At 34.2% G+C, this 15,744-nt stretch overlaps 1 protein-coding gene across 1 annotated transcript in view; it reads right to left on the reverse strand.

Moving 5' to 3' along the window:
* Positions 1 to 15,744, reverse strand: part of MYO9A (myosin IXA) — a gene marked incomplete at both ends in the record, with an annotated part of 149,384 nt that overhangs the window by 90,474 nt on the left and 43,166 nt on the right. Inside the window, 4 exons of the mRNA XM_084241222.1 lie at positions 3,431 to 3,550; positions 7,079 to 7,274; positions 12,226 to 12,367; positions 15,307 to 15,428. Of these exons, the coding sequence (XP_084097348.1) occupies positions 3,431 to 3,550; positions 7,079 to 7,274; positions 12,226 to 12,367; positions 15,307 to 15,428 (580 nt within the window). The remainder of the gene's footprint in view (positions 1 to 3,430; positions 3,551 to 7,078; positions 7,275 to 12,225; positions 12,368 to 15,306; positions 15,429 to 15,744) is intronic.

A 15,744-nucleotide genomic window follows, 5' to 3' on the forward strand; every position in this document is an offset into this window, starting at 1 on the left:
CAGGTGTCATTTACTTTCATCTGCAGACTTTCCTCTACCATATCAGAAGTCAGTTATTAAGCATATCATTATCCTTTGTATTTAAGATATCATATTTTCTTTTATCTGCTTTCAAGATATCATATTTTCTTTTATCTGCTTTTCTTTATCTTTGGTATTTAAAAAGTTTGCCTATCATTTGCCTAACGGTGGCTCTTTTTTGTATTTATTGTGCTTGGAGGTCACTGATATTTTTGGACCTCTGAGTTAGTGTTTTTAACCAAGTATGATTTTTTTCAGCCACCATTTATTTCTTCAAATATTCCTCTCTTCTTTCTCTCTGTTCTCCTTAAGGGATTCCAAATAAGGCAAGAATTTCTGGTTCACCTACCCCACCCCAATACACATAAAAGATCGATGACAGGTACAAAAGGCCCTCAATCAAAAAAGCAGCAAACTTGCAAATATCACCAAGTACAGTTGCATCTTTTAAAGGTCATATTCTACTTAGTTTCCACTGCTCTTCTGGCAAGGCTCCTAGTGTCTTATTTATTCTTTTTTTGTGTGTGTGTGTGATAACTTTATATCACTTTATTTTTGTGTGTGTGTGTTAACTTTATATCACTTTATTTTTATTTTATTTTATATATTTTTTACATCATTTTTCATTTTTTTGCACAATGTATGTATTTTCATCTTGGTTATAGTCCCCATAGAATTCCCACCCCCCTTATTTTGACCCTAATCCCTCCTTCCCCTCCCCTCCCCTCCCCCGCCCCGTAATGTGTCTCTGGCTTATAGTTGCTTGTTGATTTTGATTTTTACTTTATTATAATTAGTCTTTTTCCTGGTCCCTTATTTAGGTTTTCTAAATTCCTGCAGAGTGAGACCATCCAGTATTTTTCTTTTTCTTTCTGGCTTATTTCATCAGGGAAATGCAAATCAAAACTACAATGAGATGCCATCTTATACGAGTGAGAATGGCACATAAAAAAACTAGCTACAACAAATGTTGGCGAGGATGTAGAGAAAAAGGAACTCTCCTGCACTGCTGGGGGCAGTGCAAACTGGTCCAAACACTATGGAAAGCTGGGTGGAGATTCCTCAACCTGCTATAAAGATAGAGCTTCCATATAAGCCAGCAATTCCACTCCTAGGTATTTACCCAAAGGACACAGAATCATTAATTCAAAAGGGCACCTGCACCCCTATGTTTATAGCAGCACTATTTACAATAGCTAAGCTATGGAAATAACCCAAATGCCCAAAAATAGATGACTGGATCAAGAAGATGTAGTACATAAACACAATGGAATATTACTCAACAATCAAAAAAGATAAACTCATGCAATTTGCAGCAACATGAATGGAGCTGGAAGGAATCATGCTCAGCGAAATAAACCTAGAGTCTTTCTTATACTGTATACTCACTGCTTTTAGCCAGGTATGGTGGGCAGAATTCATAATAAAACTTTGTGTTAGCTCTTTGGCTGCTCTATAAATTCTATGATTATCCTCCTAAATTATCCTCCTAATTGTGTTCCAAGCTGCCGTCACTTCAAGAAAGTATGGCTATGTATTGTTTTTGTTTTTCTTTTAATCTCTGGATCTATGGAAGTTAGGGAACATCTTTGCAAAAAGCCACAATTCACAATTCTTTCTGACTGCTTGACTTACTTTAAAGCATAAAACTCTCCCTCCCTCTGGTTTCTGCTTCTTTTGTTCTTCTCCCAAAGCTTTCAATCAGCTTATAATTTTAAAAATTATTTCTAGGTTTAACACTGCTATCTGTGGGAGATTTCAATCCCCTCACCAATTCACCATTACCTAAAGATGGGAAATCCCTGGTTTTTAAAAATAATATTTCAAAACTAAATATAAAACCTACTGTTATAAAAATTTTAATTATTGATAATACTATAATGCAAAATGGAATAAGCCATTTAAAATAATGGAAAAGGTCCAACTTCCACAATGTAGAAATAAATTCGCATGTGAACAAATAAATTTACAATTTTCTCATGTACTCTCTGCTGAAATATAATAGCAGCCTTCCTATTCTGGACCCATAAATACTAAGGAATACACTCAGGCCTGGGGTTGTCAACCTGAGAGTCTTAAAAATCAACAAAGCAAATAAAGCATTATTTATTTAAAAGTTAAATATTTAACTTTTGCAAATATTTAAAAGTTAAACAGAATTCATTTAAGCTCAGGTAAAAAGATATGTAGACTGTTTTAAATAATGTAACATAGATTAAAAGATTTATATAAGGAAGATGAATAATTAGAATAAGTATGTGAACACCATTCAGAAATGTGTTTTTTAGATGACATACTTACCACTGGTTTTTCTAAAATAATATTTTTAATAATATTTTTCAAAATGCATAATGGCAAAAATAGAAGAAATGAAGAACCCACAACATTTGCTTTGAGGAATTCTACATATATTCTCCTTTCACTAACAATTGAGTACTAAATCTCATAAAAGTTTAACTGCATAACTGTAATATTAGCAAATATAATCTGTGGTGATTTTTGAAAAGTTAAGGACATAATATTAGTAAGTAATTTTAAGTCTATTATATGCAAATTGCAGTCAAGCTTTGCATATTCTGAAGGACCCCTTTATTCTCAATATAGCTATAGGCAGATAACTATAATCTCACAAAAGAAAAGAACCAATTTTCATGCAAAACAAGTATCACAAACAGAAAGGCAGGAGTTGGAGACCAGGGCACTTTTACACCAATTTTACTTCAAAAATAAAAATTAAGAATAAAAACACCTATTATGATTTTGTCACAGTTCTTTAAGCCAAAACAATGTGTTAGCTTTGCTTTTTTCCAGACATAGGAAAGTTTGATGAGAGAAGTGTAATCAGATTAAGTGGGTTTACCAAAAGATACACAAAGGCAGTGTTGCTGATACTGAAATTTAAGCATAAGCATAAAAATCAGCTAGAATTAGAAAGGGACAGAGGAAACCATTGGCCGTGTTAACTTGATTGTGGTGATAATTTGACAGGTGCATTTACCAACTGTATGCTTTGCATGCAGTTTATCTCATGGCTCAAAAAAAATACTTTAAAACATAGAAGATAAGGAAGGGAAAAAAGTATTATTCATTTTTACACATCACCTGGATACTTTACAGTCAAAAATGGAAACCAATTTAGAATCTATAACCAAGTGCAATTAACAACTCAAGGATCATGGGCAAATAGGAGTGTCAATTAAGTTAAAAGAACAGGTAATAAGAACATTTTCAAAAGAAAGAACTTAAATTTCAAAGGAAATACCCTGAGACTAACTGTGGTCATGTAATAGGATTATGGAAGGCACATAGTCTATGCAATTCATGTTCCACCCTGGTGTAGAATGCTCCTGGTTACCATTTCCAAATGGATATGAGACAACACAGAATTTATTAGGATTTACAGCCTTACTGTACTTCTCTTCCTTGCACCTCTGCAGAATCTCTAAGCTCCTCTGGTGGACTGGGTGTTGGAGAAAGCTAAAACTATCCACACTTTTCAAAATTGCACATGGCGCTGTATCATCATGTCCTTAGGAAGCAAAAGAAAAACAAAAAAATGGAGAAAGAAAAAGACATTATATAATCCCAAACCAATAGAGAGACTCAAGAACAATGCTGCCAACTATCTGAAAAGTATGTAAGAGTATATCAAGTATCAGGAGCTAAATGTGAATGATTCTTCCAGTAATGGGGGGGGAAAGGGTAGGTACTTTTGAACAATTCAGAGTGCTCTTTTCAGTATTCATTGTTGTGAGTTAATACCATACTAAAAATTTCTAATTTAAAATCCTAGAAAAGCTCAAAATTTGTGTAATTTAGTTTCTTTTCTTTAATGAACTAATTTTTAATAGGTCTGAAATATAATTAGCATAGTTGGCAACAATGCAAGGAACACTGATAGAATCCCAAAGAAATATATACCCAAAACAATTTAGTGAAAGTTAAACAATTTCACAAATCTTGCAACTAACCACACTTGCAGGAATTCCAACAAGTGTATCAATGTTGAAAGATTAGGAAGAAAAGCATTGTAGATTAGTGCTACTGAAACAGTGAGCAGTGCTGTATCTTCTATTTCTGCGGAAGATGTCAGTACCGTAAATATTAGTAATAAATGGATTTAAAAAAGAATACAGGTTTGGCAAACTTGAGGGGAGTTGAATATCACTTACTAAGAGAACACCTCTAGACTGAGGACATCAAGTACAAATTTATATGGGTTTGAGTTGAAAAAGGTAGATAGTTTAATAACAGATACAAGCAAATTAAGCAACATATAAGCAATAAACTGCTGTTCTACTAGTGCATATGTACTATATAATTAGGGATGAGGTACTATTTATGAATTGTTCTCAAGGCAGATCATTTTACACAAACAGGTCGAGTAACTAAGAGAAGTTTGTGAAAGCACCTTTTAGTCAACTTGCATGGCACTGCATTTCTATAAGCGGAGAAGAGGCATCTACATTTTAGTTAAGGAAATGGAATCTTTTGATACCATGTACCACATAATAATATACACAGAAATACACAGAAATAGCAGGCTTTAATAAGATAAATTGCATTTTTATCATAGTAATAAATTATCACAGTAATTTATCACAGTAATAAAAGTTGTCTAATAAAACACTATCTCATTTATTGAATATGAACTGTCCATAGTTGCAAATGTTTATTTTTCAAAAAGAGACAAATATTACCGTTACCTATCATTTCTTAGTCAAAAGCTACCTCAATAAAAATAATCTATCCTTATCACTAAAAATAATCCCCACTTTTAATAAGCTGCTTGGAGAAAGAATGCTTGAAAATCAGACCAGTCTGTACTTGGTTAGTTGGGGGGTTGTCAGTTTTGGTTATCTTTGTAGATAACCAACTTTTGGACTTATTTGTTTTGTCCATTGTTTTGTATATTTCACTTATTTCAGCTCTACTCTTTGTTGTGTCCTTCCTATACTTGTTTTAGATTTAGTTTGTTCTCTTTTTCCCCCTAGAATCATAAAGATAGAGCAGTGTCATATCTTCTATTTCTGCTTAAATAATCATGTTACACTGATATATTCACCTACTATTTATGATCACTATAAAAGTTCTCAATCTATTTCAATCCATTTTCACAGTTATTCTGATAGTTTTCATTTTGTGATGTCACACTGTTCTAACTTCATGGTATCCTTTTATCCTAAACCTATCAGAAGATAGTAGGTGGTAAGTGGTGTCTAGGGAGAAAATACAGCATATCTACTATATACTATCTATCTATCTATATATATATATGGTATAACTATCAAATACTATATATATACACACACACATACACACACACACCCATATATATATTTCATTATCATATGTATTGAAATGCTGCACTTTAAATTTGTAATACAAATAATTATTCCCCGTAACAAATATGTTCAGCCATTGCCCCAAAATGCAAATAAACTATAGTTTTTCTTTATCTTGATTAAAATAGTGAAATCTAAAAAATTTATCCAAGCAGAACTTCTAGCTACAACTTCTAGTAGTTGGTATTCTTCTAGTTCTCAACCTAGGTGGTAGGGCCATGGGTATTTTCATTTGTATTACTTCACTGAGCTATATATACTTTTGTTTTGTACACATCTCAGAATAAGAGAGTTTTCAAAAAGACTTTATTAGATGGAAGGTCTATGCTAGTCAGAAAGATAAACTATCTAGAAATTATGGAAGTAGAGATGATACAGGTTTAATTTGTTGATCTTTAATAACAAATATTTTAAATGCCAAAGAAGCATACAACAATGGGAATAACCTTTACAAAGAGCAATATATTTATTAGCAACAAGAAAAGTTTTTTAGTCATCACTATCTTAGAGAGCATAGTTACAATATTCAAACTGATGAATCTATTGTAATAAATAAGAAGACACCTTAAAAGAAAAAAAAAAAAGCTTTTCCTTAAGGCTTTCTACAAAGATAATCTTTTAGAAATAACTTTATAAAAGGTAAAAAAGCAAGTATGAGATATTCTTTTTACTTCCCCAAATACTGAAATTCTCCTTATCTACAAAGACTAGAGTTTACTACTCATTATAACCTGAAATACAGAAATGAAGTTCAATTAGTTTTGGCCTCTCATTTAAAAATACAATCTCCCAAATAAATATATTTATTCATTTGAAATATTAAAAAACTAAACTTAAAGTTATACTGCTAGTGCACATGCCAAAACCTATATAAGTAAATCCGGGAGTACTGGAGCACAAGTGTGTCCTAGTGTACTTCCCATGAATTTCTTCTGGGCAGAAAAAAATTATTTTAAGCAATTTCATATTAGAAAATCCTTACTGTGCAGCAATGGTCTATCTATGGCTAGAGCTACAACAAGCAACAGTGTAGTTTTCAGTAAGTAACAAGTGTTTATAAAGACGACCTCCCACACAATGTAAAATGGGATATTTTATTATTTGAGAGGTATATAGAAAAGGTGTCTAGCTCTTTTCATTTGTTAATTTCCAAGTAAAAGTCAATGAACTGAGTTAAGGGTAAAAACCCACTTCATAAACAGTTATTTCACATAGGTTATTTAATTTTTAAGGTAGTATTGACAGTACAAGAAAAACTGTTAATAGTCACACACTCAGTCAAGACATTACAGTTGATTACTGAAGCAGGGCTATCTCCACTACACTACGCACCTCCATCCTAAATTTTATGCCTTCTGATTTTTGTCATATAGTAAAGACAATGGTATAAAATGAAAATAGAGAAAGATATATTAAATTCTATGTAGTTAAGTGATTATCATTTCACTTTTTGTTAAAAAATTATACCAATGTCTCACTGGGTGCCTACAAATACCAGGTTATTCCCATCTGTATTTATTAATAAAAATGTACCAACACATGCATCATATATTCACATAGTCATATAAAATTCACTCAATTTATAAGCTCTAAAACAGGATATTGAGGTGTAAGAAAACAACAGAATAAAATTATGTCTCTGCTCCTTGTACAAAAATAGAGGCAAAAAGTTAAAAGATGGAGCAAGGAAGATACTAGTGTCAACTGCTTACCAGTTTTCCTCTGAGTGTGTCTTTTCCCAGCTTCCCTGAAAGCAACCATGGCTCTGAAAAAAGCCCGGAGAACTGCCCATCGGAAAACAGCTACGGGGTCAATTCCAATCATGCTGGAGATAAATGCACTCTTGCTGCTTCTCAGAAGAGCTACAATATCTGGACGCATATGATCTGTATTTTTTTCCCGGAAATCCTATATTAAAAAATTACCAGTGTTATTTTTGGAATTAACAAGATGAAATGGGTGATGTGTTTACACAGCTAAATAAGGACAAAAGGGCCTTCCTGGTGGCGCAAGGGGTTTAGCACAGCACTGTGAAGCTATCCGCAGCCTCTGCGGCATGAGTTGGATCCCCGGCCTGCCAGGGAGCTACCCACAGGGCACAGCAAACCTCTCCTATCTCGCCCGCTGCTCCCCTCAGCAGTGTATTCCAGTCAGTCTGCCTGTTCTGTTCTTCACTCTCTCTGGTGAATCCTCTCAACTCCTGCACCTCTGACCTGTACCCCAGTTCTTGTATGCATAAATAAATAAACAAACAAACAAATAAATAAATAAGGACAAAAGAAGAGATTTCTGTTCTGGGTAGGTAAACAAACCAGGTAACTTCTATAAAATCCCATGGAACTTTGAAACTATTAAAACCTTTACTACATTTAAATAAGAATGGATACCCACAATTCTACTGCAGCTTATTAAACACTGATGGGGTATCACATAACATGACAAAAGAAGTGAGTAACAAAATGGAGCCAGATACAAGAAAAGATTCCAAGCAAAACAGAATAGCTACTATCTATGAGTTAGACAAGAGAAAAGAATAGGAACATGGACTGAAGTATTCTGAGCAATGGTGAGAATAGGGAAATAGTAGGCAAATAAATAATAATTGGGAGCTTGAACTTTATTCAAGTGTAAATGAAAGGCACTGGAGGGTAAGGACATGAGCTAACTTGTTTTAGAAACAACACTGGTGGCTGGAAAAGGAATAAATTCTACAAAGAATGGAAAAAGGGAAACTATTGCAATAGTCCAGATAAGAGATGACAATGACTTGAGGGTCATGTGGTGGTTAACAGTAAAAAGAGAAAATAGTTAATTGGGGTATGTTTTGAGTTAAGGGTAAAGAACTCATTTATGAATCTGAGGATGGTGAAAGAATGAGGGAATTAGGTTAATTCCCTCAGGATTTATATATTCAGGATTGAATAATTAAGTGAATGAAAGTACTATTATTAATATGAAGAAAAGTGGAAAAGGTTTGGGGATAAAAAATCAGAACCAAGAGATATGTTTGTCAGGTGAAGTTTGAGGTCGTGTTGAAAATGATAATAGCAAGTAACATTTATTGAGAAATTACTATGTATAAGCATTTTACACATTTTGTCTCATTTAATCTCACTTCATCCTCCAACAACCCCTTAAGATTAAATATCATTTATCTATTTCATAGATGAGGAAATGGTGTCACAGAGCATGGTGAGGTTCAAACACAGTATCTCACAATCACTATGTATGTCTACATACACCCATCAAATGGACAGACGGATGTATGTGTCTGAGAATACAATTACATAAGCTTTCTTTCAGTTAGGTTTTACATGGTATATCCTTTCCCCATCCTTTTACTTTCATGCTACCTGATATTACAGATGAATAATCACAGACCAAAAAGTTTATATTATATGGTTTCACATATCTGATATTTAATAACAAGTGAAACTAAGGCTAAAAATTATGATAGTAGTTACCTTTAAATGGAGAAAAATGAGCTAAGGGGCATGAAAGAAATCTGCATACTTGAGGTTATGCACTTCAAGCACCACACTATAAGATTTTATAGATCAAGGGCCTCCCCGGTGGCACAGCGGTTGAGCACTGGGTTGCGAAGCTGCCCGGAGCCTCTGCAGCGCCGGTTCAATCCCCGGCCACCGCAGACCTATTCTGCCGCCTGCTGCTCCCCTCAGCAGTGTACTTCATTGGTCTGCCTGTTCTGTTCCCCACTCTGGCTCTGGTGAATTCTCTCACCCTCCTGCGCTTCTGACTATACCCAATGCTTGTATAAATAAATTGAAAAAAAAAAAAAGATTTTATAGATCACGATTTTTTAAAATATTTATTTATTTATGCATACAAGAACTGGGGTACAGGCCAGAGATGCAGGGGGTGAGAGGATTCACCAGAGACAGAGTGGGGAACAGAACAGGCAGACTGAGATACACTGCTGAGGGAAGCAGCTGGCGAGACAAGAGAGGTCTGCCTTGCCATGTGGGTTGCTCACTGGCTGGCCGGGATCGAACTTGTGCTGCAGAAGCCATGCACTGCTTCATAGTGTGGTGCTTGATCCCCTGTGCCACCAGGGAGGCCCTATAGATCAAGATTTTTGCTTTGCTTTAAATCATATTCTTTTTTTTTTTAATCTATTTATGACTGGATCAAGAAGATGTGGTACATATACACCATGGAATATTACTCAGCATTCAAAAAAGATACACACATGCAATTTGCAGCAACATGGATGGAGCTGGAAGGGATCATGCTCAGCGAAATAAGCCAGAAAGAAAACGAAAAATACCGGATGGTCTCACTCATAGCAGGAATCTAGAAAACTTAAATAAAGGACCAGGAAAAAGAATAACTATAAGAAAGAAAATATCAAAATCGACAAACAACTATGAACCCGAGACACTCTATGGTGGGGGGGGGGGGGAGGGCTTGGGGTCAAAATAAGGGGGTTGTAATTGTATGGGGAATATAAAAAATAAAATTTAAATAAAAAAGAAGAAAAAATGGAAAAATAAAGTCAATCACTGAAAAAAAAAATTAAAAAAAATCTATTTAGATATAAGTAACATTTAACATTGTTTAAGGTTTACAATATGTTGATTTGATACATTTATATACTGCAATATAATTACCACCTTAGCACTAGCTAACACCTCCATCAGTATTTTTTTTAATGTTTATTTATTTTGTAAAAGAACTGGGTGTAGGCCAGAGGTGTGGGTAGTAAGAAGACTTACCAGAGACAGAGTGGGGAGCAGAACAAGTGGATTTACTGAAATACACAGCTGAGGGGAGCAGCAGGCAAGACAGGCAAAGTCTGCTGCACTATATGTGGGTTAGCTCCCTGTGGGTTAGCTCAGGTCACAGTAGTGATAACACTGAGGCTTAACCCCTCAATGTTAGATCACCAGGGAGGCCCTCCATCAGTATTGTAATTTTTCTTTTTAGTAGTCTTTTAACAGATTTTAACTACATGTAGAGACTGCTTGCTAAAATCACAATGCCTTGTATTAGGTCTAGAATATACTCATTTTCCAAATTCAAGCTTATAGCCTTTGTCCAATATCCTTTGTCAATTCCCCCACTCCCCAGTACTGGTAACCACCATTCTATTCTCTGTTATTCTAAAATGTGTTCTTTCCTGTCTTTTCCACTTCAGGAAAAAGCACATCAAATCTATCCATCAGCTCTAGAGAGAAGTCACTTACTTACCTTATTGAATCCATCAATAAGATTATCGATTATACCTCTGAAATATATACCAAAAATTTAGATCTCCTTCATTTCTACTTCCACCCCTGTGGTTTTCTTTGCCTTAACATGTCACACCTCAATTATTTTTAAAAGCTACCTAGTTGATCTCTTTGCTTCTATGCTTACCTTCTCCTCAAAGTAATCAAAGCAATGTTTCAAAAACACAAAGCATAGCCTCTGCTTAAACTCTTTATGGCTTCGCATAACAACATCAATAAAACCCAAATTCCTTTAACTTGGTTTAGCCCTAAAGAATTAACTTCTTGCCCATTGTCTCAATTCATTTCATGCTAGATCCCTTACCCACTACAATCTGTAACACTGGCCTGCAATTATTTCCTATTTGATGGCCTAGAATATTTCATATTTTCACATTTTGATGGCCTAGAATATTCACCACCCAACTCTTCACCAAGGTAACACATATTTTAGGTCGGTTCTCAAAATTTAAGTTTCTCAGAGAGAGCTTCACGAATCTACAAATTCAAGATCCAGTATCTCACAACTTTCTCTCACAGAACATATTACATATAACACAGAACCCCCTTTACTATATATACATATACACATATATGTCTGTGTATATACATACATGTGCACTTAGGTAGATATATGTATATAAATACACAGAAAGCCAGGATCATATTTGTCTACTTTATCACTAGAACAATCCAAATACCAAGCATAATGTCTGACACATACTATGCTTAATAAATACTTCCTGAATAAGTAAATCTGTACATGGATAAGTGAATGAGTAAACTTAAACTTGACTGTTGATGAGTACAAAATATATTGCTATGCTATTCTTTACATTATCACCTCACCTAGGAAACTTTTTTAAGTGGAAGGTTCACTCATATATGGAATATAGAAAGGGAAAAAAAAGAACTGACAAAAGTATAATAAAACTAACCCTAGAAACTGAGGCCACTTAAGGAGGGAAGAAGGGTAGGAATGGGAAAAAGGGAGGGAGGGAGCCCAGTGCTCTAGCGTAAAGAATTATGTGTGTTTTGATGATGGGGGTAGGGTTAGTAAAATAAATCTGAAATAAATAAAACCTATTCCCTTGAATCATATACAGTTTGTAAACCAATTTTACCACAATAAGGAAAAATTAAAAAAAAAATTTAAAAAGTAATGGCTTCATCTATGGAAAACAAGAAATGGAGAAAAATACCAAGATTCTATTCTGTAGCTTTAAGAGTTTCAATACATACATTAGAAGTGTAAGCTCGCAAATTCCTACCGGTTCATGAAGACATTATGCTCTGTTGGACCTCATGGATATAAAGATCACAAAAATTCAACAAACTAAGTAGATGAATTAGTGGGCTTGAATTAGCTACTGATGTTATCAATTCCTACAAATCTAAAAATACTATTAGAATAGACAGTAAAAATCAGGTTTATCTATAGGAGGAAACCAACAAAAACATCACCTAAGATTGTAATATACCAAAAGACAGTCTTAATTTTAGTAGTATCTTTATAATTGTTACTGATCGAGAGTCTTCACAACTACAAAGCGGGTATATGACAAGGATGGTGATATAATTGGGAACACACTCTGCCCTGAAGACATAGTCAATGAGAAACTACTGACCTTTACCCCGTATTTTACTTTCCCAGCATAATGTTTTATGATGAAAGCAGGCTCCATCACAGCTGGAAATTCAATGTAAGAATTCTCTTCATGTTGATGCTTAAATTTGTCTAGCAATGTTTGATTTGTAGCTTGAGGAAAGCTGAATTAGAAACAAAAACACCAAAGAAAGATATATCTTTAATAACACCAAAGAAAGTTAACAGTCTTTCTAAAAAAGTATCATCTACCACATTTAGCAATTTATAAAGAGTTTTAACTTATAATCTAATCCGATTCTCATAAACTAAAAAGTGAGCATAACAAGAATACTCCAATTTTGGAGATGATGGATCAAAAGTTGTAATTTGCCCAAACCCAAACTTTTCAAGTAGCAGAACTGAGAAATTCAATAGGGTTTTTAGATATTTAGCTTAGGTTACATTTTGCTCTACTCTAAAACCCACTGTTGGAGCTGGCGTGCCACAACTAGAGGTCCAACTGTACCCGCTGTTGTCCTGACACTGCCCAAGCCAGAAGGAATGACACCTGTATAGTGCATTGGTCTGATCTCTGCCCCTGATACTGAGTGAGGTGACTGCTGGTAAGGGGTAGAATTCAGCAGTCATTTGGGGAGTCTTTAACAGAGAGTGATGCATGTGGGCTCCTTCTCTTTTCAGTAGGAGCTGCCAGCCAGCTTTATGATGGGCCTTCACTCATGGAGGAGGAGGTAGGAGGGTAACAGTTGCAGCCTCTATCACACCCTGCTGACTCCTATAATTACAACTCCACTTTGCACCATCCTGTAAAATGGACCTTCTCTCTGTCCCTCCACCCTGTTGGTTAGAATAAATCGTGTTTCTGTTTGTTTGTTTGCTTGTTTTCTGCACCAAAGGCCCTGTTATTTACATTTGTGGCTCTATGTGGCTGGATCCATAGCCCAATGAGAGGTTCTGAACCTGTAATAGTTTTTAGACCCTTTGTCCAGTAACGATAGGATAATAAAAAATCAAATTATATTTTGTCAAGAAATTCTAAAAAAGGAATAATCTCTCAATTTGGATAGGTCCGATAAATTCATAATCATTCTTTGCTTTCCTATTTCTTTGTGTATAAATATGTAATTTTCTTACCTATACTGTTACTACATTTTTAGAACTATTATTTTTTCAAATTGCATAAATGGGTTTATACACATTGATGAGTATTTTATATCCAAGAAGCATTCAGATAATATCTATTAAGAAGTAATTCCATAATAGCAAATACAGGAATATAAAAATTCAGAAGAGAATAAAATCACTCGTGGCTGGGAATCATGGAAAGGTTCACAGAAAATACAGAAGGCAATTATGAGCTAGATATTAAAGATTGGGATGGAGTTTCAAATAGAGGAAGTATCACTGACAGAAAAAGGATAGAACAAGTATCTTTCAAAGTATCATTTGAAGTAACTAAAAATAAGTGATATGAGAATATAAAGGTGCTAAGTGCCAGGTCTGATGCATGAAAATTATTCCGTAATTTAAAAAAATTCATTAATCACATAGTGTATGTTGGACCTTATTGTACTCATTTTATGGAATAGAAAACCAATTCTTAATGAACTAAGCTAGTGTGCCCAGGGTCACTGTTAGAAATGGTTATCTAAACTATGACTAAAGTCATTCCCTTTCCTGATTATCACAGTGCTAGTAGAATTAAATAGTACCAAAAAAAATCTAATGCTAGTTGGTATCCTATAGGAATGACAAAAATGTTATTAACTTTCTTATGTTCTTAATACTACCATTTTACTAGTCACTTCAGTCTGCTTTTCCTTTCAAATACTACCCCTTCCTCAAAATATCTCTACTATTCAAGCTCTTCTCCTTTCCAGAACTCTAAATTTAGTCATTCTAGATTGGATTACAGTCAACCATTGAAAAATGTGGTGGTTAGGGACGCAAACACAAATTCCAACCCAACACCCCAGCAACTGCCCCACAACAAGTTGTTAAAAAGCTACTCATAACTTTTGATTCCCAAAAAAGTTAGCTGAGCCATCCCTTGGTATCTGCAGAGGACTGGCTTCATCCCTTTCTGCTAATGTTCACACAAGAAAATTGAGCTTACCAAGGCTATTGAAAGATTTGCCAATGGTAGTTAATAAAGTGTGGGTATAAACCTGGACTTCTGACTCTACAGATGAAGTGTTATAATACTTCAAATCACAAGCTTATTAGTTAGAAATACCTGGAGGGTTTGAATCTCAAGTCCATTATTTACTACCTATATGATCTTTTTTTGAACTGTTTAAACATTCTTATTCTATTTGTTACCATATTATAACTCAAACAGAAAGAACTGTTAACGTTTCATTATCAACCACCTGGTTCTCAACACTAAATACTAAAATAACCTAATAAGTTTTCCAAAACAAAATATACCAGAGGTATGAAAGAAAGCAGTGTTAAGAACCACTAACCATAAAATTCTCTAAGAGATAACGGATGTTTCAGGACATACAGAGCAACTGAAAAAACTTTTACAAATTATCGGACAAAAGTTAATTTTTGTGTTAACTGCATTTAAACTAACAGAGATAGTCTAGTAATAGAGTCAACAGATATAACTGCTAACAGTTTCCTTTTCAATACACTTTGCAAACTACCACATTATATTTCTTTGTAACAATTTTGTGTTTATGGCATGTATTAGGGTGACATATAACTTATACCCCAATGAGGCTGTTCTAAGAGTAAAGGGGGTTTTGTTACTAACTAAACCGGAAAATAAGAATAAATATTAGATTATCCAATGCAAACCTGATATAAGGTCACCTTACTTAGGATAGTAAATCTCCAATATTTTCAGTCCTAGATTACTGGTTATAATATTAAGCTAAGAATGGGTGATTCAATACAATTTCTTTTGCCATCACTTAGATTTCTCCAATTCTAGACTTGCCATCTCTAAGGATAATTTAACTATAAATAATACTTTAAAGATCACTGAGAACAATCTGAAGAATGCTATATGAAACTTTATTTCTGAGGCTTATATTTAAGTTTGATATACTGAACAGTTAACAAGGACAAAATTTGAAAGAATCGTACTTACTTGCTTTCCTCATCCAAAAGATGGAGCAGTCCTGTTGGTTTCTTGCTAATAAGATTTATGCAACAGGTATTATCAATATAATCTATATTGTGCCAGCTGATGCCTTCAGTTCTATATTCCTCCTAGGAAATAACAAATGATTTTTTATCTTGCAAAAAAATAGTATTTCATAACTATCTGGATTGAGATACTTTTACCAGGCTTAAAATAGTCTAAACTTTTTTAAAACTCTAATCCACACAATCAAAGAACATAATTTCAGTTGTTCAAACCTTGATAATATAGTATATATTCAGTTTTAAGAAGTATATGCAACCGAATGATTTGGTTAGAGTCTTATTTGTGTCTCAGATCAGATAAAATAAAACCCTTAAAATATTTTTCCAAAAAGTTTCAAATTCCAAGATTAGAGAACTCAAAGTTCAGATCTTTAGTAAC

This window comes from Talpa europaea (genome assembly GCF_964194135.1).
Source record: "Talpa europaea genome assembly, chromosome: 8".
Classification (NCBI taxonomy): Eukaryota; Metazoa; Chordata; class Mammalia; order Eulipotyphla; family Talpidae; genus Talpa; species Talpa europaea.